This window comes from Cyprinodon tularosa, unplaced genomic scaffold (assembly GCF_016077235.1).
Source record: "Cyprinodon tularosa strain WSP-4 unplaced genomic scaffold, ASM1607723v1 ctg94, whole genome shotgun sequence".
Taxonomy (NCBI): domain Eukaryota; kingdom Metazoa; phylum Chordata; class Actinopteri; order Cyprinodontiformes; family Cyprinodontidae; genus Cyprinodon; species Cyprinodon tularosa.
Window position 1 is genome coordinate 1052078 of NW_024039718.1, and position 24873 is coordinate 1076950.

The following is a 24873-nucleotide window of genomic DNA, read 5'->3' on the forward strand; positions in this document are numbered from 1 at the left end:
AATGACCTTTTCAAACAAAATGACACTCTCTATATCTAGAATAAACACTCCTGATGTCTAGAAATTGATTTCAGATCTCACTATTCCTAATATTACTGGTCAGAATTTGTATTATTTTAACTATGAATTTTTTTTCTTCGAGATATCATAAAAACATTTTCAGTCAGAACGGCCACTTAAAATGTGTCAACATTTCTAGAAATACAAAACTTAATTCTTATAAGTATAATAATTTTTATAAGTATAATAATTTTTTTTTTTTTTTTTACTTTACTTTTTTTACTTTTTTTTCTGTTTTCTGCTACAAAACTATAATGTAGAAAATATATTATTACAGTAAGGTCTAGGAGTGTGATTCTGATCAGGAAGAATCTTATTTTATCGAAAATGGAACAATAGAGAGGAGTGATTTTAGTAAAAATGTAAAAGGGCCTGTAAGTAAACTTACTATTAACTTGAGCAACAATCTTCTCCTTCGCCATCTTCTTCTTATTTTTTAGCTGTAGCGTTGTTTCTCTGTCCTTTTTTATTTTTTTGCATTTCTGTATTAAAATCTCTAGTTCCAGTGAGGTGAAATATGTTCTTCCTGTTGCCTGTTGTCATGCTGACTCGTCAAATGTGTTCTCCAATGATAATGGCTTTTCATACTTGTTGCGCACGTGTTTAACTCTAAAGTGAACCTAGTTAAAATTGATTGAATTAATTTATAGGAGCCAATGTGAAACCGAACACTCAGAGTTCCCGACTTTTGGCTAGATCATTTTAGAGTTACAGATTTGAATCTCAATTTGTTACACCTGCTTCATGAAACGGACCCCAGATCATTAAGTTTGTTTGTTTGCATTTTAGTTGGAGATCATTGCGGATTTCAATAGTTCATGTTCTTGTTTTTGGAGCCCAGTAGTGAGAGAGGGTTTTTAGTGTTGTCTCTGTGTTTCCTGATCATGTCCTGGCTCTTATCCACTGAGCGAGTCCTGTTCGTGTGTTTGGCTCAGTGGAGGGAGCTAGATTAGTGTTCCATAGTTTTACGGTTATCATGTCTTGTTTCTGCCTCTAAACTACTGAGCCTACCTGTTTGCCTTTGAACTTTTCTACCTGAACACTCTGTTGGAGTCTTGGAACCCTGAACCTGCCTGAACTCTCTGTGAACTCATGGAACCCTGGATTTGTCTGTTCATGTTCTGATTGGAACCTCTTCAGACCCCTGGATCTCAAAACCATCCTGTTCTGGATTGTTTCCCTGCCTGGCTTGTAAAAAAAAAAAAAAAAAAAAAAAAAAAAAATATATATATATATATATATATATATGCTTTTTAAAGTGCAGATTCTTATTGGTATTTCATGGCTAGCGGGGTTATTAAACAGAAAATATGGCATCTGAAAAATACGGAAGATATTTGTATGTAAAGCGAAGGTAAGTTGAAGTTGTTTTGCTGTTTACTTTAGGTAAACAGCTAAACACAACTATAATGTCTGTAGCAAAATCTTCAGATCTTAATATCAAATGCATTTCTTCACAAAGTGTCTAATGAGTCTAATCTAATCACTGAATGAGAAATATTTATGTCACCTTTTTTATTGTCTCACCCAGTGGTAAAACTCAGGACGTCCACTTTGATGTGCAGGGGACCAGAGCAGAAACCAATTATGGCTTGATTCAAACTGAACTGAGTTGATATCTTCAGTATACAGCAAGAGGATAAGCTTTCTTGAACATCCTGGACCTCCTGCAGATCATACATATAAAAGCTTTCCCATAGAAAGCCTCTTCACCTACGGTTGTTCCACAGGTCTCCCCTGTCCCACCTGGAGAGGAACTGCATTTTTTTGCACTTTGATCAAAGGTTACAGTAAGTGTGGTCCGCCTTCAAACAACTAGATAGCTCAACCATGCCACTGTACCTTTCTCTCTGAGTTTTGCAGGGAAGGCCTGGAACCAGAGACCATCAGAGACTGAACGAAAACAGTTCACTCCTTCTACAAATCACAGAGCTATAAACCAGCTAAAGCTGGTAGGTTTTAAACTAGAGAAAACAGAAAGTACTCCCGGCCATGATATTAGTCAAAAGCTCTATATAAAATCTATTAAACCTATGGAAAAAACTCATCCCACTTAGAAAAAGGATAGTTAGAGTTAAAAGCTCTGGCATTGATGAGTAAAGCCATTTCCCCCCAAAAGGTAGTTGATAACAGCATTATTTTTTATGTCTTTTACTGTTTTTTAAAAGTAGAACTGAAAGCTAATGTGCTAAACCTAACAATAATGGCATGCTGGCAATGGTAGCATGTTATTGCTGCAATCAGTTTCATTTTTTACTGTGCACATTAGTTTGGCTGAGTTTAAACAGCTTTGTTAACACTTTTTGTTTTTAAATTATTAGAGTTTGAATGGAAATTTATTCCATATGTGTGCAGTTAACAGTTTGACCATAATTTAAGCTCAAATCAAACTTTTCATCTGTTTTCCTAGCGCGCAACCATTTGTTTGCAGAAAAAGAAATTACAGTTCAAAGGTCATTTAATCAAATATTTAAAAACATAAATAAAGACAAGGACTGTTAAACAGAAGGTGGCCATTAGTACATGTTGCTCTTTTGCTAAAATCTCAAGTGAGCATTATGCTGCAGGATTTAGTGTCTCAAGGTTGGATCTATCTTACTGGAATGTCATTTCACAGCAGTCATACAGAATAACAGGAAGCTCAGATTCAACAATGGATTCAATTTTCATTATCAAAAACCTTCCCTGGTCAAAAGATGGGAATTGCTACAGACTTGAAAATGTAACTTCAAATAGATTTTTTTTTTCATATTTATATATTTCTGAACCTGAGGCAATGGATTCATCAAATCACCAATGTCCTGTATCATATTTAGTCTGTACCATGAGAAAAAATAGTATTACATGGTGGATGAATGAATTTCCTTGAATTTTTTTTAAAACACAGGGAACAAGTGATGAACATAAATTAGCCAATGAATAATTTAATCTCAAACTCAACATTTATTCTATAAAATGTCTGTTTAGGTGTTTGTGTGAGCTGAAATCATACCTGCTCAATGTTTTGTACCATTCCTTAGAAAATAACAGGAAATCAATTAAACCACTGCTGTAGGTTTTAAAATTCCTTTCACATTACTGAATCGCCTAACCATAATACTCTGCAAAATCACTCAGAAGCATTTCAGTTGTAGACACAGTAACATAAACCTGCACGTCTTGGAGAACCGTGGCTATTAATATGAAGGATTAATGGTAGAAGACTGTTTCTCAGAATAACGACATAGCAGAAAAGAATTTCTAAAGAACAGTTTGGTTTCAGCTTCTTAGGAAGTAATTGGGTGTTATACAAGGGTAGTTGATAAAAGCCCCCACAAACCCACTGTCTGACTTCTTCATGTCTAAACTATGAGTTGAGTTTTAGAAGTACAGCTGCTCTTTCAGTCATTCCACAACAGCTGCTTGAGATTACTCATTTGTTTCACCTCAGTGAGTGTTTCACCTACTCCAGGAAACCTCCAAGTGTAGAAAAATACACAGTTGTAAATCACCTCCTTCAAAACCTGACATTAATTCAGTCCCATAGCACATTAAATATATCTGTATTTTTCACAAGAACACTCCTGCGTAACTGCTTGGCTCTTTTCTATTGCTCTTTTATTTAGTTTTATAGAATCCTCTTTGCAGTATTAATGGATATCATGCAAGGAACACCTCAAAAGACAGATCATATAAACAGTCCGACTATTCTTCATCTGCCTCCAATAGACTTTATGTGAAGATTTTGACCTCTGATATGATGAATGGCTGCTAAATTTGGTGCAGATGTCCATGTTTTCTGTGGAACTTGGCTTGTTATTAGTTCTGTAAGAATACGGACTTGGAAAAGCATTATATACATTCCTTTTTTACATATAGAGATTGATCAAGGAATCTGGAGATTAGATTAGTTGATAACCTGATTCTTATAGAATTCAGCTAAAACCCCCCAAAAATCAGTTTGGACGTTAAATTATAAGAAAAACTGAAAGCTGAGGAACTTGTTTGAATATACGTCCTCAACATAAACTTATACATAGTCTCAGTATTCATTAAAAAAAAAAAAAAATTACATCTGCATTTAATTACATGTATAGCAAATCTGATGAAACTTAAATTAAAGGTATTGTGGACGATTTTCGCAAACTTTTGAAAAGACCTGCTTTTCAAGCTTACTTTGCAAAAGAAGATTTACAATTTTTCCACTTTGTCAGTCTCACCACCTGTAAGTACATAGGACAGCTTTACATAAACATATCGCCAGAATGATTAACAATTAGGAGGACCACTTATATTGATGATCCACCCAGAAAAAGAACATCCTGCACTATACCTTTAAGTAGCAGCAGAAATTACCAACATGATGTGATCTGCATGTAACGATTTATTTATTTATTTATTTTTGCTTTCCAAACTGGAACTTTTGTGCTACAATTCCAAAATTGAAATTTAGCACAAAAATAGCAAAACTGAGCAACAATAAAATAACTTCATACCCATACCCAAACATGGTAATGGCTCCATGATTTCTTTCAGTCTGTAATCACTTTTCCCTGACTAACATTTTTTAAGACCATCAACTGAAGAGGTTAAATCAAAGATTTACATTTTTCCTGTTTTTCCTGAGTTGATGGAATTGTGAGCACCCTTAAATATTTTAAATATTAGCCTGTTTTGATGCTTTCTTTAATAGGCTTAGCTGGAGCAAAAAACAAGTTTGAAAGAAAATTTACCCAGTAGTTTCAGGTGGGCTTTGGCCAATGAATGTCCTCACAATCTGAAATATCTTTACAGAACTTTAAAAAGGTAAAGGAAGCGAAAAATATTAGTTTGGAATTCTAATATTCCCAAAACAATTAGGACTAAAAAACTTACTGCTGACAAAAAAACTCAACTGAAACTTGTTTAAACAAACTATTATTTGAATTGTGTGCACAGTGCTGCAACCATGTTAATGTAGCTTTGTGATACTTGCTTCCAACAGATTTGTCAATTATATTGGTAAGGATATTTATGACAATAACAGTCAAAGAAAATTTTAAATAGTTTAACTTCGTTCTATTTTTTTTTAGGTTACATAAACCTGGGCTTTTAACAGTGCGGCGGGTGTAATTGTGAAACCATGTTATTTGGAAAAAGCTAAAAGAACAAAAGAATATGAAACTTCGTGTTGCTTTTGTTACATCCACACAGCAGGGCAATCCTATTAGAAGTCAGTGTGCATGTTATATTTTAGGAAAGAAACATCAAGCACTCTTCCCAGTCTTTGCCTATGTTGGAAAAGATTTCATAGGAGCAGAGACATTTATTAGACAAAAATGTCGATTCATTCAGTCCCATTTCCCCCGTTTTTTGTAGATGTCTCTTCAAAGCAAAACATGAGTGGAACCACTATAGGTAAGTGAGGAAAAAACACCTACACGATCCTGAGCCACTTGTTTACACAAGAGCAAACAGCAATGTATTGTGCTTCACTGAGTTTTATTCCATGTGTTTTTATAAGTCTCTCATACTATTGCCAGAATAAGATGGACCGTCTGAGCTACAAAAGTCGGCAGTGCAATGGGAAACTGGAAAGATGGAAGGGGAACACTGGGTCATTTGTTCAGACACACTGCAGTTCATGTTCATGCCCAGCCACCTTCACCCTGCATGACTGACTGCTGGGAGGAGAAAAGAGCAGTATACCTAAAACTGCATGTGGAAGCAATTACTGTCCCGTCCTAGTATATAATTACGGGCTGCAGATACAAGAAGACAAGCACATGTTAGATAAAAATACAGTAATTTTTACATAAGGAAACCTTTTTAGTCATCCAATTTAACCTTCATACTAGGTAAGACTTACTCATACAAATGTGATTTTAGGGGTATGGGGGAAAAGCAGAATGCTTTAGCTGTTTTTTGATGTATTTTTGTCAATATTGAAGGATCTGTGTATTGATTTTCTATTGTTGTAGAGACACTAGACACATAATATGGAAACAAATAGTGAGGATTACTTGTCTTTATATTTGTTGGTTTTCTATGTTTGGTTACAGTAAAAACAGATGTTGACATTCTCTGTTTTAACCAAATCTTTGTATGTTTCTTATGGTACAAGATTAAATTAGACCAAACTTTCACTGTTTTAGGTCAGTTCAGTTAGCAAAGTTATTTATTATGTTAATTCCAGAAAACTACAAAATAATTTCTACTATTGTTTTTAAGTCAAAACATTTTATAATGATAATATATTTAAAAAGTTCAGAAAAAGGGCAGATATTGACATAATGCCTTTTGGAAGCTTCTGAAACGTTAATTCACAACATTTGAGCTAACTGGAGGAAATGTCTTAATATAGCGCATGTATAGTGTACAATCGCTGTGATAATGAAAGAAATTAGACCTGATATCCAAAAAGCAAAACTTGGCTAAATGCTAATAGCGTTGGGGCAACATGCAGAGAAAAACAAGTCCTTTCCAGAGCAGTGCCTTTAGTAAGTCACTATTCAACGATACATTGAGCAATCATTAAGCTGGGATTTTGCTCCATTGTGTGGAGCATATATACTGGGACTTAAGCCCCATCTCCACCTCTCCACATTTTATAGCTACCCATCTTTTTCTGGAGCAAATATTTATGCATTGCTCATATAAAATAATATGCTTTACAATTGTTATCCAAAATATGTCATTATTATGATTAGCTACCATAACTGTGAATTTTTGCTACTACCTTGATACTTGGTCCCTAAGCTTGGTGTGTAAAGTGTGCGAGGGGAAGGCGCTGGTGCCGGGCAGAATCAGGGCTTTGTTCAGGCCAAGCCTAATGGTGAGGAGGACTTCACAGAAGTTGGAATTATTATTTTTTTAATTTTTCTATTAATATAAAATAATATATATAATATTAATAAACATGGATTCATGAAATCCACATGTAAATAGGTCAGGGTTAGCCAAAGAGGCTAATATTCATGTGTAGTCTGAGGGAATGTTGATGTTTACAAAATGGAAGGCTATAGACAGAGAGGGGAAAAAAAGCCTTACACAACAGCAACAAAAAGCATCAGTATATTAGCAGACAAGATATCAATTATGGAAGACAATAAAACCATCAGTTCAGGCATAAATATTATTTTAATATTAAAGTATGTGCTGACACTGGAAATAGAGTAATTTGTGTTTGCATTCAGAATACGGGGGGAAAACAAATGAAAAATTGGAACTCTTTTATGTATTTTTTCTAACAGTTGTCTTTTTTTCCAGTGTTTACACCATAAGGCTTGAAGTTATTCAGAGTAACTTAGGGACACTTTGACTTTGGCTTGTATAGATGTGATTTAGAACCCGCTTTTTCTTTTCTGTTTTTAAGTAGATCTAGATTGACAGGACTACAATTAAATACAATACTTGAATATTATCGAACGGCAATTAATAGGTAATTAATAGATGAGAACAAAAATATTACCCGTGTATCTGTTTCATATTTGTAAACATTAAGAGGAGTGCCAGCGCTTATTTCTTTACACTTAAAGCACAGGTCCAGAGTCATGATAAAAGACCATTCATGGAAAAAACGATGATCAACTACAACATACTACATTTTGGAGAGCTGATCTGTGATCAGATTAAAATAAAACCGATGTGTTTTGCATTATCTAAAATATATACATTTGGACAGAAAAGTGGGAATCACCACTCAACCATCCGAGCTATGAAGTATGTGAGGAAGTACCTTGTGACGGTATTTTCCATTATCTCAACTAAATCAGTTTTCTGTGGAAGAAAAGACCAAATTTCATACAAACTATTTTTAAAAGCTTGTTGAATGATACACAACATGTTTTAAGACAACCCATTATGAATATTGGAAACTGTGTTTCTTTTTTATATCTTGCTATAAGTTTGTAACATTCTGCCCTTCATTATTTTGGTGAAAAATTATTTGAGTCATTGGTTGAATTAAGACTGGAAATATTTTGTCTACATTGATTGGAGACAAAAAAGGGTTTTGTTTTTTTTATAAACTGCTTTTACACATTTTGTTTAACTGTATGTATTATAATATATGTCTGATTTTGAAGGGAAAAGGTGTTCGTCTAGTCTATAAAATGATAATATCCAAGTCTTCCCAATACGTTTTTTACGAAAGGGAAATAGCCCACCAGCACATGTGGTGAAGTAGAGTTTCTTGAGACAGCAAATCAAATAACTGACGATGTTTTAATGTTAAGGCACAGACGCTGTGCCAGTTCTACTATATTCTTTTGTTACATCCAAATTCTTTGAAACTAAACTCACGATTTCCTGTCTAGCAGTATGGAAGTGGGAAGATAATGTGTTTCCCAGAGAGACAGATGTTGAGTCCAGGAAATGAACAGCTTTCTTTCAAGTCCTGTTGAGCTACTTTCAAAAACAGGATAACAATTTTCTTTTATATCTGAAAATACTTAAATTTACTCAAAATATTTCTGCAAATACTGAGCTTTTATCACCTCTTTCCAAATGTATTCCAAAGCCTATTTGTGCTCACGTGTGGATAAATCACAGATGGTGTTAAAAGCAGCTTCTTGAAGTAATTGTCCCCACTTACAGGAAGGATATTAGAGAGGTCGACAGAATTTTACACGTCCCTCCCGCGGAGGGGATGTCACAAAAGATCACAGCAACAGGGAATATAACTTTAAGAACATGATGATTTACACTGGCCTGTTCCACCTGTGGTTGTCTGTTTGTCTGTAGCTGAGGATAAACAAGAGGTGTTTTTATATATATAGCCAGTGCATACAATTGCTTTTTGTCTGCGAGCCTTATTACACTATCGCCAGTATTAGCACAGAGATAAATCAGTTTGATATTGGTTAAGATTCATAAAACCTTGTGTAAATGTGCATAAATTTGCATTATTGTTGGCTGAAGCCTGCTTTACCTAAGTGCTTTTCTAGTTTTAATGTCTCTATTAATGTATTAATCTAGAGGTTCATAAAATGTGGTTACAGAGCTCTGTAGTAAGCATTAAAAAAGAAACATATTTGAGATACAGTTAATACGTTTCTCTTGGTCATGGTGTCCCCATGTTTTAATCACATAATTAGAAAGGTGTATAAAAATACAATCACCATTGTTGGTTAAGACTGTCTATAACAGAGGAAACTTTCTCTGCAGTGTGTTTCTTTTTCAAACGACTGAATCACAAATGTTTTGACCAACCTTGGAGTTTGGATGCATCTAAACAGCTTCAATAATATCTCTTCAGAAAAAAGGGCAAACAAGCTGCGGATCATCACCAAAATGTAATAATTTATTGCCGGTCACAATACGCCCCTTCTCAGAAAATTTCTGCAAAATCTGTCTATTTACTTTTTCGGTTACTTTGAAAACAGACAGACCAACCAATGCAGATGAAAGCATAACCTCCTTGGAAGAGGTAATTAAACCAACAGCAATGTTATGCTTTAATATATACATTATGTGGTCAAGTCAGACTAGACTTGAAACTTTATGTAGTTACGTAGGAAAAGACTTGTGACAGGAATGCTGAAGGTTTGATGTGCACTTAAGTGTCTTTGTTTGAAAAGACTTGATTCTCTCATTGAAGGAAACACTGACCACGTGAAAAATAAAGAGTAAGTGTAAAATATTGCTTCCTCATTTACATTTCAGGAAAAGCTCATTATGAAATTGTTAAGACTTAAAACTTAAAAAAATTTACTTTGGGTTGACTTGTTACTTAAATGGTGTTTCCACTTTTGCCTGAGGTATGATTCGAGATCTGTTTATGACTAATAAAGCAATGGCTTAATCTAAGCTGAAAAGGTGCACTAGCAGGACCAAGTTGGTATGGATAGCTTTTTGTATTTATTAAAGGAAACCAGTGTTTGAATACTACTTTTTTTTTTAATCTAACCCTCTATTTTCATTACTATTTTTGATATTTTCCATTACTGTAAAATGTCCACAGCGGTTTATTATTTACTCTCCAGATACAATGTATTTATATTGTAAAAATACTGTACATTACAGTATTTTTTTTATTTTCTTAACTCTGTCACTTATTCTCTTAATGTTATACACATTTTTAAGATTCAAATTGTGTGACCACTTCTGCCATTACCCTTTGCTGCTGTAACACCACAATTTCCCCATTGTGGGACAATACATGGATTTTCTCTTCTCTTCTCTTCTCTTCTCTTCTCTTCTCTTCTCTTCTCTTCTCTTCTCTTCTCTTCCATTCCATTCCATCTACCGTAGTCATGTTGATTTTAACATTTCTTTGGTGTCCTGAAATTTTTAGGTTAACAAATATCTTGGATTTTCTTTCTGTAAGGGGAAGTTCCGTGTGGTTGTCTGAATGGAAACCAGGTGCTCTGTGCTTGTTTTTGTTTGGTCTTATTGCTGCGTCGTCAGCTTGGTGTGTCTACAAGTAGCTTAACAAGCTCAACGGGAGGCCTTACATCAAACGCTTTGCTATAATAGCTGATAAACTCACTGGGTTTGGTCAATTCCTGCAAAATTTTCAGTGTTTCTCAATCCAAAAATGTATTTTAGACTGTTCAGAAACATCAGGCTTCTGCTTTACAGGAGAGCAATGAATATCAAATCTGTGTTGGGTTAAAGCAGCAGCTTGTAAGAAAAAAAAAGGGGGGGGGGGGGTTATGTGTGGTGATGAATGACAAATGCAGATGGAGAAACGTTAGTATGATGTCATAGCATTTTTATTCTTGTTAGACAAGACTAAAGGCCCCTAGGGTGGAATATACCCAGCATCATTTGCTGTGATTTACCTCCCATGGAAACAGGTAGAAAGTAGCAACAGATGCTGTGGTTCGTTTACAGGTTGTTAACAGCACAGTTGCTAGTAAAAATCTTTCATTCTGTCGCCCAGGACTGCATGCAAATAATCTCCAGACAACGAAAACCCAGAAACTAAAAATATTTGTTGTACCACCGCCAAGACTTACCTCAGCAAATCTTTGTGCTTTGCTGGCTAGAAAAGCCTCGCTAAGCCTGTATTAGTTAAATGAGACAAACATGTGCACACCAACTACTGCCATGCTGAGGGTTGAGGAAAAAACGGAAAAAAAGAGACCAAAGTTTCATGAAGGTTTGAAGGAGTGAAGTTTAATGAGATCGTGACTGTCTTTGTCAGAGGTCAAATAGATTTAATTGCTTCCTGGAACAAAAAAAACAATCAAAACCGTTTCTACGTTCACTCAGCCAACTAAAAGTCTTTACATTAGAGTCGACATTAGGGCAGACAAAAAGAACAAGAACCCTCTTTTAAGCAGCTCAGACATACAGAGGGTCATTACTTTTAACAAATAACAGACATTTTGCTTTATCAAGGATAGGGAGAATAGCTAGCACGTATTATCTGCCTCATCTCATCAGAACACTCTGTTCCCATCCAACCATTTTCATCTCCCCTTCACAAAAGGATGCATTGTTCCCTTGCTATTTCCTCTTGTATCTTGGCAATCCCTTTCCTCTGATTATTCTTTACCTGGTTGAGATCAGTGTTACTCTGCTGGAGAGTAATAGTGACCGCAGTCTGACTCATTGGTCAGCGTCTTTCCGCTTCTCAGGCCCGACCACATGTACAGTACATATAGTTAAATATGATAAAAATAAAAATGGAGTGCTGCTGGATAGACAGAGGTACATGGAGGCAGGTCTTTATGTTAGTCCCGTGAAAAGGGAACGGGGCAAGTTAGTGTGGGACAAAGGGCTGACTGTGACCTTATTGACCAGACTGTAACTGAACAGACTGAACAGGAACTTGAGTCTACAGTCAATGTCACAGTGTGCTAGCTGAGGAAGCGGCCAGTCGTTTCCCAATGTAGATGCTGAAAAGAGAGAATAGAAAACAGATTTTAAGGATGCATCTAAAATAAAAACTTCCTTAAAGTCGGGTGGCATTTACCATGAGTGGAAACCTTTAGGTAATATACCAGGAATGGAAAAATGAAGGGCCAGAAGTGCTCTTATGCCAAGTGTGAAGCTGCTTTTAACATTTAGGTGTTTTATCATTTCTCTGGTTAGCACTGTCACCCGAGACCAAAAAGTCTCCAAAGCTGAATTTACTTATTTTCTTTCATCTGCCCAGAAATAATTGTGGAAAAGCTTAAATATAATCAAAATGCACATGCAGTAAACAAAAATGGATAAAATGTTTTAGATGCAATTTAACATTGCCCTCCTTTGTACAGAAAATATGACCTTGCATAAATTAAAGTAAAAATATCCGAAGCTGTAGCCTTTTAAGTTAACAGCATTTTCAATAAACAATAAAGCCATAGTGTCTGCATTATTCAGCATTAGCAATTAAATATTACCATATGTCTTTTTTATATTTTGGTAAAATGGTAAAAAATGTTAAAAAAAATATATATAAATAATTAATGCTTGTTTATTTAAGCAAGAAGTTTACAGTTTTGCTTTTTTAAACCTTAAGAAATATTAAATGAATGGCTCATTGCTGCAAGAGAATTAAGCAATGTTTAAATTTTCAAATTCTTTTTTTTATTTGGATCTAATTGAAGTTATTAGCTGTCAGTATGGTAGTTATTTCATGCACTAGTTGCATGACTAATTCAGGACAAATTCAAAGGATTTCTTTACCTCCTCCCCCTTCCATCTAGAAATGCACAAATCCGATGCCTGGATCAGATATCGGCTCAGATATTGACTAATTTGTTGGATTGGTGATTTAATATCGAAGATCAAATTCAGTGCACTTAACATGGAACTATTATCTCTATCTGTTTGCTGCTTATTTGTTAATAAATAATTAAAAAGTACATTAATATCTGTGTTAATTTGTTACCCTTTTCTTAAGTATATTTATGACAAGACTAAAGCCTTCACACATGGCAAAATATATGGTTCACTCATTCAACAGTTAAACTGCATAGGGTTTCAACAGATATGCTCATGTATTTGGATTGGATTGGATCGGAAAAAACTGGATTGTTGCATCTCTACTTCCGTCAAGTGCTGCAGAATCCTGTTAATCACTAACTTGAGTTTACTCAGGTTTATGGCGGAAGGGGAATCACCTAAAATATCCAGGGCAGTAGGACCAGTGTTAAAGAAATTGCCTCTTAGCAGAGATTCAAGATAACTGTTAGTTAGATTATTGCCAGTTCCAAAGCAGATTTTTACCATTCTAAAACTGCTCAAATCTAGACCATGTTAGGACAATGTTATTTATTAAGTCTTTTCTTTATGACATTGATTTAGAAGTTATTGACATAAGTAACAGTTCTATTGAATACAATGTTGTTACAGTCTTGGTTCTGTTATGTTCTCTTTTGAGTATTCAGTTCTACTTTGCTCCATGTTTTCTAGTTTTATTGGTTTAATTCTTATTTTGTTGTGTTTTCTGGTTATTTTTCCGTTTTCAGGTTTTTATTTGTTGCCCTCTTGTGTTCTCCTTTTTCCCTAGCTCTTTGGATTCCTGCCTCAGCTGTCTATTTACCTTTAATTAAATTCACAAGAAACTCACCTGTGCCTCCCTGCCTCTGCATTTGGGTCCTCAAACCACAACCAAATCCTGACAAATGTTCAGCATGGGCCATGTACCGCAAGCAGGTTCTAAAAACCATTTAAATATTCTGCAACACTGTTAGCTGCAAAATTAAATGGGTGTTTTTGTGGCGATAAAGAATAAAAGGCAGATTAGACTTCGGCAACCGCACACATCAAATGTCGCTTGGGTCTGGTCGTGAATCAGTTTTGCTGGTATGCTTCCGCAAGGTCAGTCTGGAATTTCTAGGGACGCACAGCGGTTTCCGGCAGAAGCACAAGGGGGAGCCTATTCGAGACCTCGCAAGAACTTCGGCAGATGGTCACGAGAACTTTGGCCGCGCCGGCGGGAGTGTTTATCTTCTAAAAAAACAATGGCGCGTCTGCAAGATGTCACGGACATGGATCTAGAGTTACTAGACAGGTTCTGTTAATGGAGCGAACCTCCTTGATTAAGCTTTCGTCGTAGTTGTCCATTGTAGTTGTTCCCTGGTTTTTAAAAATGGCGCGCTGGAACCCAATCGAGAAGGACGACCACACAGACATACCAAGGACCAATCACAGCTACTTTTGGTCTGTGCACTTCCGCTTGTGGTCTGTGCAGGTTTGTGACCGTCCGACACATACCGGTATTCAGAATTTTTTTGAGGTGTGCAATGATGGTTGCAGAACCTCTGCACGGGGGGTTTGGTCGCACACAGAAACAGATTTGATGGTTGCAGAGGCTATGCATCAGAAGCATAAATTGGCAGGGCGGCTCCTTCTCCTCTCGATGCATAATTGTGACGGCTAAAAGAAGGAGGCTACTGTAAAACTCTCTTCCTAAACTAAAGAGAATTTTGCCTCATTAAACATATTTCCTATTATAATAAGGCCCCATGCCTTAGCATACAGATGGGAACACTTCTTTAAATTATAGCTGGTAAACAGCTGGAATAGTTAATCAACAAGTACTTAGTCTCTTCCCCCGAAATGAGCTGATATTTATTCTGTAGTAAGATTAAGCCAGTCAAAATAAAGATAACAATATATAAATTAAATAATGTTTGTTCAAGTAATCAAAATGTCATGTCTTTAGCAGCAGTTTTTTTTCTTCCAAATTCTAAATAAAATCAATTAGAAGATGTGTTACTTTATAGGGTTAATAACACAATAGTAAAACAGGAACAGTTGACAGAAAACTATGTTTTATATGCCCATTTGCTTGAGACTCCTTGAAGTGTCATGTTTTGATTAAAGACATTTGAAGATATATGCAGATATAAGGCAGATATAAGCTTAGAAACTGTATGCACTTTGATTTTGTGTTAGCTGAACTCTCCGGTGACTGATTCTGTTTCTCTGAACTAAGAGTGTTTAGATGGAAGTTTATGTCAAGTAATAAGGATTTTATTGGTTTAACTAAGTTTCTCTCTGAGGTCTGAGCTGCTGATTATTATCTATTATTTTTATGATTCAGATTCTCTTTTGTGATTGTTCATTTGTATTCATTTCATTTTAATCAAACAAATCCCATCAACAGATGTATATATTTTAAACATGACAAAAGATGAAGGGATTACAATAGAATTTAGACATTTATTAATTTGTCAGTCTTATATGTAAGTCATAAACACCTAAAACATAAAATAAAAGAAAGTTTTTCTTGTTAATATGCCTCACCCAACACCAAGTGTGAGCAGATGTGAAGCCAGCAGGGAGGGAACAAGAATGAGGAGAACATCGGATGAGAAAATTCCTCTTTTCATCACCTCTGTCTTCCTAACACTGAGAGAGCTTGGCTGTTTTGGGTGTTGAAACACGAACTCTCTGCAGAGAGAAGAGCGAGAAGTCAGAGATAAAAGATGCACAAGGATGAAAGACCAGAAAGAGGAAAAACAGAGATAATGAGAGCACGAGAGAGGACTGCGAAGAACGAACGATACCAGCAATCTGAGAGCAGTCAGAACCACTAACTGTCAAAATGGGCTATTATAGTGGAGCAGATTTAATATCAAGTGGAGCATGATAAATAAAAATGAATGCAGTTCAAATTCCTCAAAGGTATAATATAATTCATACGTAAAGAAAAAAAGGCTATTGAAGTTCAGCCAAATAAACACACTAAACAAAGTGAATTCTGAATCTCTTGTTGAAAATGTGTGCAACTGACCTGCATTTTAAACTAGAGATGAAATAAACAAAACAAAAAAAACAAAAATACATGCTTTATTTTTTGTCTTTTTATTAGGCAGTGTGTTTTTGTTTTCAGAGAGAGGCAGGTCATGACCAGATCTTGAAACAGTTTAGGCTTTTTGCTGAGGTTAGTGTTACTCTAGCAATCAGATTAACCTTGTCTTACTTTGGTGGCATATTTTCAGGTCTACTGGACCAGTCCCACACCCAGTCTGTGTCCCCCCGTCGCTCAGATTCCTCCTGCATGATTCAAAAGGGAATTATATTTTGTATCAAAACTAAAGGCATACACATAAAATGTAATAATCTAACACACAAGATAAACAATCATAGAATGCCTCAAACACTAGTTTACAAAGGAAAGAAAATAAGATAACACTGTAATTGAATAAAAAGCAAGATATTTATGTCTTCAAAATTGTTACGATTTTTTTAGATATATTTTTATACTGTTGTAATGATTGAAATCTTAAACATGGGAGTGATGTCCTAGTGGTTAGATCAGTGTGCTTGCGCTCTGAGAAGGTTGCAAGTTCCCGTTTCAATCCCAACAACCTGCACTCTGGGTCCCTGAGCAAGACCCTTAACCCCACCCTGCTCCCCGAATGCCACGCAATGGCAGCCCACTGCTCCCCAAGGGGATGGGTTAAATGCAGATGTTAATTTCTCCAGTGTGAGATTAATAAAGTTACATTATAAATTATTTATTAAATTATAAACACAGTCTCCTTTTTGTGTTTGTCAAACAGCTCTATTATAAAAACTTCAGGGGCCAAAAAGTAGATAAATGATTACCTGAATGGGGATGCAGTCACTGTCCTGCTCACTGTTGGGTCTGGGAGAACCAGCGGAGCGCGGCGTCATCACCTGTGGAGGACTACAAACAAGAGACTGTTTCAGTGAGCCAAGAAAGCTGTGTAAAATGTCAATGTTGCAAAAATTCTACCAATGTAAACACTTGAAAATCAGTAATGTTTGATTTAATCCTTCTGTGGAACCCAAAGATCATCACCTGTCTCTACTCCTCTCACACTCAAGTTGTGCCTCAAGGAGGATCCTCTCTTGCTCCCCCTGCAGGGCAGAAGAGACACTATCCTGAGGTCCTGTCAGACTCTCGCTTCGGCTCAAAGCTGCAATCAACTCCTCTACCTCAACCCAGGAACCTAAAGAGGAAAAACAACATCAATATAATTACATCACAGTGTGGATGGGTTTGGCGTATTCTGCAACAGGTGAAACAGCTAAGTATTTGGAAAAAAAGGATCCTGTTTATTGCATTTTAATTTCAAAACAGCACTTTCTCTCTTAAAGACATTTTTATTCAGAATTAAGATATTACATTTCAGAACAGAAATCCTTATTCTGATAGTAATGAGTACTAATCATCCTCAAAACTCATGCTATTAGACATTGTTTAAAGCAGACTACAGTGCCCCCTATTGGCCGGTGCAAGAAAGTAAAAACCCCGAAACTGAATAACCTATATCTAAGTTTAGACGAAGGTAAATTAGTCATAATTTTTTGTGCTAAATGTTAAACTTCCTGCAGTGAACAGTGAAAAGCATGGTTAAATGAGGCCAACTTGTGGGCGTTTAGGGGTAAATCTGTGCTAAAACAAGCACACACTAAAGAAGGCAGAGATTTCATTCTATTGGAGGAAACTGTTGCTAGGCAGAGTTACAACTTTCAATCGGAGAGCAATCCAAATCTTGGAGTAGAGAGGACAGATATGATTGGGCAAGGTTAATGTGAACAGGGAGGAAGTTTAAACCCAAAGAAGGATGACAACTTTTTTCAAAAATTATAAAATTGGAAAAGCAGAGTTTTAAGTGCAAGCATGTGAGACTACAAATAAAGAGACCTTCTCTAAAATGGAAAATGTACGATATTTAAAGAATATTTTCCTCCAATGCTTTTCCACCTTCTATTAAACACATTAAGCTTGAAAATATCCTAAAAGAAGGGGATCCCTGTAATATGTATTTGAATACATCTATATATAACCTTTAAGATTTTCATTTAAAAGTTTAAATAAAATCTTATATTTTTCTCTAAATAATGTGGGTCAACACAATTTCATTTTACTTCCTACTTTCATTTCATACCTGCAGCAAAGCATTTTATAACAATAAATGTTACTATTATGAATCCATTTATTTATTTATTATTCGTGTGTAAGAACCAAAGAGTAATTATCATAAGTGCTCAAATGGCATTTAGATTTTAAATTTTTTAAGGTTTCATTTTACACATTAATTCTACTAATTATAATTCTTATTAAAGCTCTGACTGATTATTTCTATTTAAGGCAGTGAAAGTACAATCCCAGATCAAACCGAAATAACTGTAGGTAAGCTCGGGCAAGTAGATGATATTTACTGGAGTCAAATAATCAGATTAACTTACAGTAAGGTTTAAATGGATTAGAGAAAACAACGTGCATCATTTGGTTGGAAGAAAATTAACAAACATCTCTTTACACATAGACTTTTTTTTCCACCTGAAAAAGTCACCTAAAAATTATCCAAAACTACAAAATAAAAATGAAAAATTATCCTGAATCTGGGCATCTACTTATCATGTCTTATGAATTTATTGTTTTCGTTGATGATGTTGAACAAAATTAGCCCTTCATCTAATTGATCAAATGTATTGTTGATTAAAAAAGTTGGATTTGAAACTGTATTATTCATGTCAAAAGAATTAGAGAAGGAGGTCATGTAGATGAAGTGCTCTCTGTTTCCTTTCAAATGGTTTAATGTTTAGAGGCTGAATAAACACGTGCGTGTGTTTTGTACTGACGTAAGATGAATCATAGATGTCTCAAATGACCTAAGGTGACCTTATAAGACCTACAGGACTGCATTGAATGGGATACGTTATCATCAAACAAAAGCATATAACACATTTAAATAAATAAAACTAAAGAAAAAAAAAAACACAATGAAATATGAATGCATCTTTCTGTCAGTAAGTTCTAAAAACGTCCAAGCAGAATGTATGAATGAATGGACACAGAGGCTCACTGAATGCAGGAAGGATTTACCACTGGTGTGTATGGTGTGCACAGGCTCACAGCTAAACATTAGGGCACAGCTAACCCAGGCTGACAGCGTGCTGCCTTACATAAGATCTTATTTCTGTTTCAGATTAGCCATTCACCCTTTCTCGTCCTCCCTCTTGTTTTTTTCCTGCAACACGGTTTTCACTCTCCGAAATTAGCAGATTTGCTAAAATATCTCATCTAATGTGCCAATGGAAGTCTACAGCTTCCTCCTCTAAACTTCACCTTGTTAATTCTATATAACTCCCAAATAACAGCTGAGAGGGAGAAGCTGAAGTGGATGCTATGCTGTAGGGTAGGATAGGAGGGCAGAGGGAACTATGCCATTGCCCTAGTTATTTTGCTACAGAGAGGTTGGTTTGACATAACTGCGCCGCTGCCTGACTTATCTGTAGCCATTCTGGATCAGATTCTATGCAGTCCCATACACAGTCATCTGTGCAGCTGCCAAATCTGCTTTATGTAATGCGGACAAGAGCTGGATGCTGAAAGAGCCATTGAGGTTGCAACACAACCGATTTATAATTGGTTTCCTGGGGAATAAATGGCTGTTCAAAAAGTATTAAGGTGCGAGGTGACGCTTTAAAGGTGCTTCAGAGGAGAGGGGAGGGTTTTAACATATTAAAAACCCATAGCTTTGTGGCAAATAACAAAAATACGATTTGTTTCTGTCAATTTCTATCTAAAAAACTCTACTTCTTTGCTACATGTTATTAAAGGGCCATTTATTGTGCACATTATTGTGCGGACAAACCCAAATCATTGTGCACACTGCATTTGTGTTACCAGCGTTTCTGAAAATCAGAACTTCAACGAAGCTTAGCAACGAAACGGAGCTCTGTGCATTGATGTCATCTCAACCACTTATGCTTTAATGATGACCCATCTAAATTTGCAGATGCAGACTGAGACCTTTTTTTAATCATTATTTTTGTAACTGGCCAATTAGAAATGCTGTGTAATCATATAGTCAGAGGGTATTTCAAATACTTAGAGATGTGCAAGATCAAAAATTTTATGAACAATTTCTGAACTGTTTTTTTTGTCTTTGATTTGATTACACAAATATAAGCTGTGATTTCTCCTTAAGAACTATAATGTTAAAACATAAAAGATTTAGATTTTTTTCCAGCATTCTCTCTACAAGCTGATATAAGCTGAAGGCAATACCACCTGTATGCAGATAAGTCACTACATAAAACAGGAGTTCAATAGTATTTCTAACAAAGACAAAGAATCACATAAATAACTTTTCAAATTTGCTTTTGCATCTTGTGCAATCAATTAATTCTAAAGCATCCAAAGCCACATAAAGGTAAATTTTCTTGGCTCAAAATGTTAAAACTGAAAAACTTTGACTGTTCAACATCAACTTTGTTAACTGTTGAAAGCATACAGTATTTCTTTTGCACAGCCAGAAAAAGCCAGAAACATGTCTGCATATGTTAAGTTTAAAGCCTTTGAGTTTTTTCTGACCTAATTTAAACATCTTACTTATTCTTAAAATATTTACATTTCATCACTATTCATTTAGTAAAAGCCACCATCATAAAGAACATTTTTACCATAACTAAAGCCATATTTTTGGCTTTTCAGAGTGGAATTTGAAAAAAGATTACATTGTACTAGCAGCTGAAATGTCATATGCCAGAAGCAACTGGTGCTCTATAAACATTACATTTCCACCTATGGGGATAAAGGGAGCATGGGTGGAATACCTTTTAGACTTCAGATTTGATTTGAGTTCTTTTTTCCAATATATTTTGGAATTGCATACTTGCAATGGCCACAAGCCATGTGCGACTCTTTTGACCAAAAATCAAAATAAGGTCCCCTCCTCATTTATTAAATGTGTGAACTCCTACCTTTTTCACTCTATAAATATATCACTCATCAGGTACTGTTTGTTTGCTCTCTATAAAATCCTGATAAAAACATACTATTGTGTAAAATTTAGCAATTTATTTGTGTCCTGTATTTGAAACTGCACGCAATAGAACTAAACTATAGAGAAATAAAAATCTAGTTTTTCATTCACACTATAAAGGGACAATGTATAACTTATTTGTCTTTTAACTTTTTTTGACTGTTGAACCATTCAATTCAATATATATTAGAAAAGTTGAATTCCTCTTTATGTACAGCTCAGTTTGGTCCAGCAGCTTCTTTGTTTTCCTAGCAGCCATATTTCCCGAGATGCTTTCATGCTTTTCATTATCTAACTTATTATTCAAAGGTAATGGGGGTTAATGTTTTCCTTCTTTTTTATTGAGTGCAGACTAAGCTTGCAGGTGCTGATCTTGGCTGTTTTTTGGAGGCCAACATGCACTTGTTTACTGCAAGGATCAGCTACTAGCACTGGCAAACAATCTGGTCAGAGGAATGGCAGCTAGCAGAGTTAATACCGGACTCCAGGGTAAACATCAAAATCTTCTGTCTGATCAGAGCCCATGGTTGAGATAGTGGTAAGAAAAAGGGTGTGCCTTTTTTTCTTAATAACCACTGGTGCAGCTCAGATCATGTCACGCTTACAGAGATTTTCCATAAAGTACATTAAGTTTTTACCTGTTGAAGCTGCAGCCGACATCTTGTACATCATTGCAATCAGTAACAATAGCGGTCTGTACCTCATCTCTCAACGGGACACTCAGTATGGTGAAGGAGTTTGACATTGTCACTATAACACTCTGTGGCTTCTGTCATAAGCATCACTTCAAGGCCGTTTATAATTCATTTAGCTCACCACTAGATGGGTCGCCAGTGTCATAATCTTACACACTGAGGCTTTAAATAAACCCAGACATATTGACAAGAAAAAGCCAAGTCTCCACATCTCTAGTTTCTTATTCTTGTTTGAAGCCTTTTAGTTTTACTCTCTCATTGTTTAGATTTGGATCTTATGAAAGGGATATGTAAAAAAAACCTTTTTATTTTACCCTTTACAACAAAAAAATTGGTTGATTAGCAGAATTTCAACACAGTAATTCAACACTGATGCACCTATAAGCCTGCAGTCTGTTTTCTTGAATTTACTTTGGATCAGAGGTTCCCACGCTGTTTAGAAGATGTGACGCCAACCCATGTTAATGGGATTCTACCTAGCAAACAATCATGGCATTATATTCTAGATGGATTTCGTGTATACTCAAATGCAACTGTCATCCAGCTCAACTAACCAATGGCGATTCCAGTTAAGGTGAAAAAAGTAAGAAAAAAAACAACCTGCCAAGTACATGTGCAAGCAACAAGAACAAGCAGAAGAGTGCTGCAGTTCTGTGTTTTGGCCACAGTTGGCAGGATCATAAAAAACTCAGAAATGCCTCTTTAAAGAAACTGATAAATAAAAAAAACAATATCCTGTTCACCAAAGCTAATCTATGTAAAATAAGTTGTTTAAGGCTACGTTCACACTGCAGGCCTTAATGCTCAATTCTGATTTTTTTGTGACATTTTTTTGCGTTGATGTTCACATTTCTAAATACATGCGACTTGTATTTAAACTCCTGTGTGAACTGCAGTCATACAACGCAAGTATCCCGCATGTGCAGTAGAGGACGCAATGATGCCACAAGCCAGCATGCTCTGTGTTTATGGAAGTAAACATGGATGTAGTGCTAGAGCGCATCTAGCAATCTTTCCAAACCCCAAAACCTCAATCTTTTCAAGATGGTTAAAAAAATACTGCTCTATGCATCATCGTCTGCCATGGTTGTTGTTCTTCTTGCTGCTTCTGTGTAGCAAGAACCAGAATACTGACCTATGTCGGTTATTAATGACGATCAGGTTGGATGAATGCGACCTGGCCCTTCAGACACAGATCACATTTGAAAAGATCAGATTCGTATCGGATTCAGGACCACATAACCAAGTGTCCTGGAACGCATTGGAAAAAAATCAGATCTGGGTTGTTCAGACAGTCCTGAAAAGATCAGATCCAGGTCGCATATGGGCAAAAAAAAAAAAAAAATCGGATTTGGGTCACTTCAGGTTGCAGTGTGAACGTAGCCTTAGAGAGCAAACACTGTGTGCTATAAAATATGCTAAATGATGACTTGCACCTGCCTGTCTGATTATTAAGGATTTTTCAGTCAGAGCAATTATTCAAATACCTGGCAGGGTATTTCACAAAACATTGAAGAGCTTTTCACAGAGTCAGCATCACAACTTCATGTTTACATTTATCAGTATGCATCCTATAAGTTAAAGTTCTTGCAATGAAAGCAAATAAAGACAGTTTGTGTTTTCATTGCCAGCCCTGAAATGATTAGGTTAAGTCTTGGATAAACACTGGAAGAAGCTCTCAGGTCTTTTTTTCCAAAACATTTCCTCACTGTTTGGCCCCTCCTTCCACTGATCCACCTTTTACCCAGCATCCACTGTGCAAACCAACGTGCAGCCTGCAGAGAGGAGCCTAATTGGCTTACAGAGATGCAAAAAGGTGAGTCAGGGAATCCGTTTACACAATGACTGAGGCAGTGGCAACAACAATGACAACAGTAAAAGTGGCAGTGCTTTATTATGACTATGGCGTTTTGTCCACTCATGGTTAAATTTGTTTTGAACATATTTACATACATAAAAATATATTCTCTTTAGCCAGATTTTCTCTAAATTAACAATATAAAAAAAACAGAGAGCTGCGCCCACAAATTAAATAATTTAGAGAACAAAGAGGATCAGCCTTGCTGTGAAAGACAAGCGTGTATGTGTTATGATACAGAAGGAGGAGGAGGAGCCCGGCCTGGTTCCTGCCTCAGCATCACTTACCGTAAAGTCCATCCTCTGCTGTTTCGGTGTCGGACTGAGACATTCTTGTCCGTTAGAGGCTGATGATTGAAGGAAGAAGGCAAACTGCTGAAATCGAGTTCCTGTCCTGTATCAGGCTTCTTCATTCACTCCTGTGTTTGGATCGTCGCTGTTGACACTGCTGCGCTAATCCCCCCCTCCCCTCCCTGTCTGGACTCTCTCCCCCGCCTCCAGCCGTTTCTTCCACGTGTCACAAAAAGGTAAACAAACAGCCCCATGAGAACAACAACAAACAAAACAACTCACTGACTTTAGGGTTTATTACATTACTTTTACATTCATCCGTATTATGCTTATAATTTAATACAAAATATTGAGATTAAATAAAAAAATAGACCTTTGTGTAACTTTCAAAAGTACGAAAATATACAAAATGTGACAAAGAGGACCTAAAAGATTGTTTTAGTTTCTGTCACAATAGAAATACTAAGATTTTTTTTGTTGTTTGTTTTTTCTTTGTTTGTTTTTTTTGTATTGTCCTGTCTAGGGCTGGGTAAAAAAAATCGATTTTGAATCGATTCCTTTACATTTTTGCAAAATCGATGTCTAGGGAATAAGATCGATTAGTTTAATAGTGACGTGCATGACGTTCACATTCCAATAAGCAAGAAAGATGCACTCAAGATTACTTCAAGCCAGACAGCTGCAAATATAGCCAATAGGTAGATTGAAGACATTAACAAATGGAGGCTGACCAGAAAACACCCTGTAGTTGATACAGGCAACACTACAAATATGGTTTGTGCATTGAAGATAGTGCAGCTCATGCATGTCTGCTGTGTAACCGCTGTGTCACCTCTGCTTGCTCAAGTGAGGCTTCACTTTTTCACTTTTCACAAACAAGTTTGCACCTTTGAGACAGTTTTGGTCACATCTCAAGTTTAAACTGTCCGATTTACAAGTTTGCGCTTTGTGTTTAATGTGACAGGAAAAAAATAAAATACCTGAGTATTTTGAAACACATTTGAACCACATTCATTATTTAAAAAATAAATTGAATCAAAATTAATCGATTTAGAACTGTATGAATCAAAATCGAATCAATATAGGACTTTGGCGAAAATTATCCAGCCCTAGTCCTGTCTGGCAATGAGGCAATAAGAATAATTGCCTTGATGCCAAAAAGAGCCCAACAGATTTTAGTTTCAACAGTGGAGCAGTTCAGCTAATAAATAGTAAATAGCTTTATTATAATTATGCATGGAGTATTACAGATTATATGGACACTGCAATGTATGTAGAACAGGAAAGGAAAACAGAAAAAAAAGGTGAAAAGATTA

General features: G+C 35.9%; 1 protein-coding gene across 1 annotated transcript; it reads right to left on the reverse strand.

Moving 5' to 3' along the window:
* Window positions 1-11115: 11115 nt before the first annotated feature.
* zgc:73226 (uncharacterized protein LOC402792 homolog) lies at window positions 11116-23730 on the reverse strand. The gene is made up of 6 exons (XM_038274918.1): window positions 23555-23730; window positions 16736-16886; window positions 16519-16600; window positions 15890-15963; window positions 15211-15357; window positions 11116-11867 (listed from the first exon to the last, which is right to left on the reverse strand). Exons 1-6 carry the CDS (start codon window positions 23595-23597, stop codon window positions 11819-11821), a joined length of 546 nt encoding a protein of 181 aa, XP_038130846.1. The 5' UTR covers window positions 23598-23730; the 3' UTR covers window positions 11116-11818.
* Between the last annotated feature and the right edge of the window lie 1143 nt (window positions 23731-24873).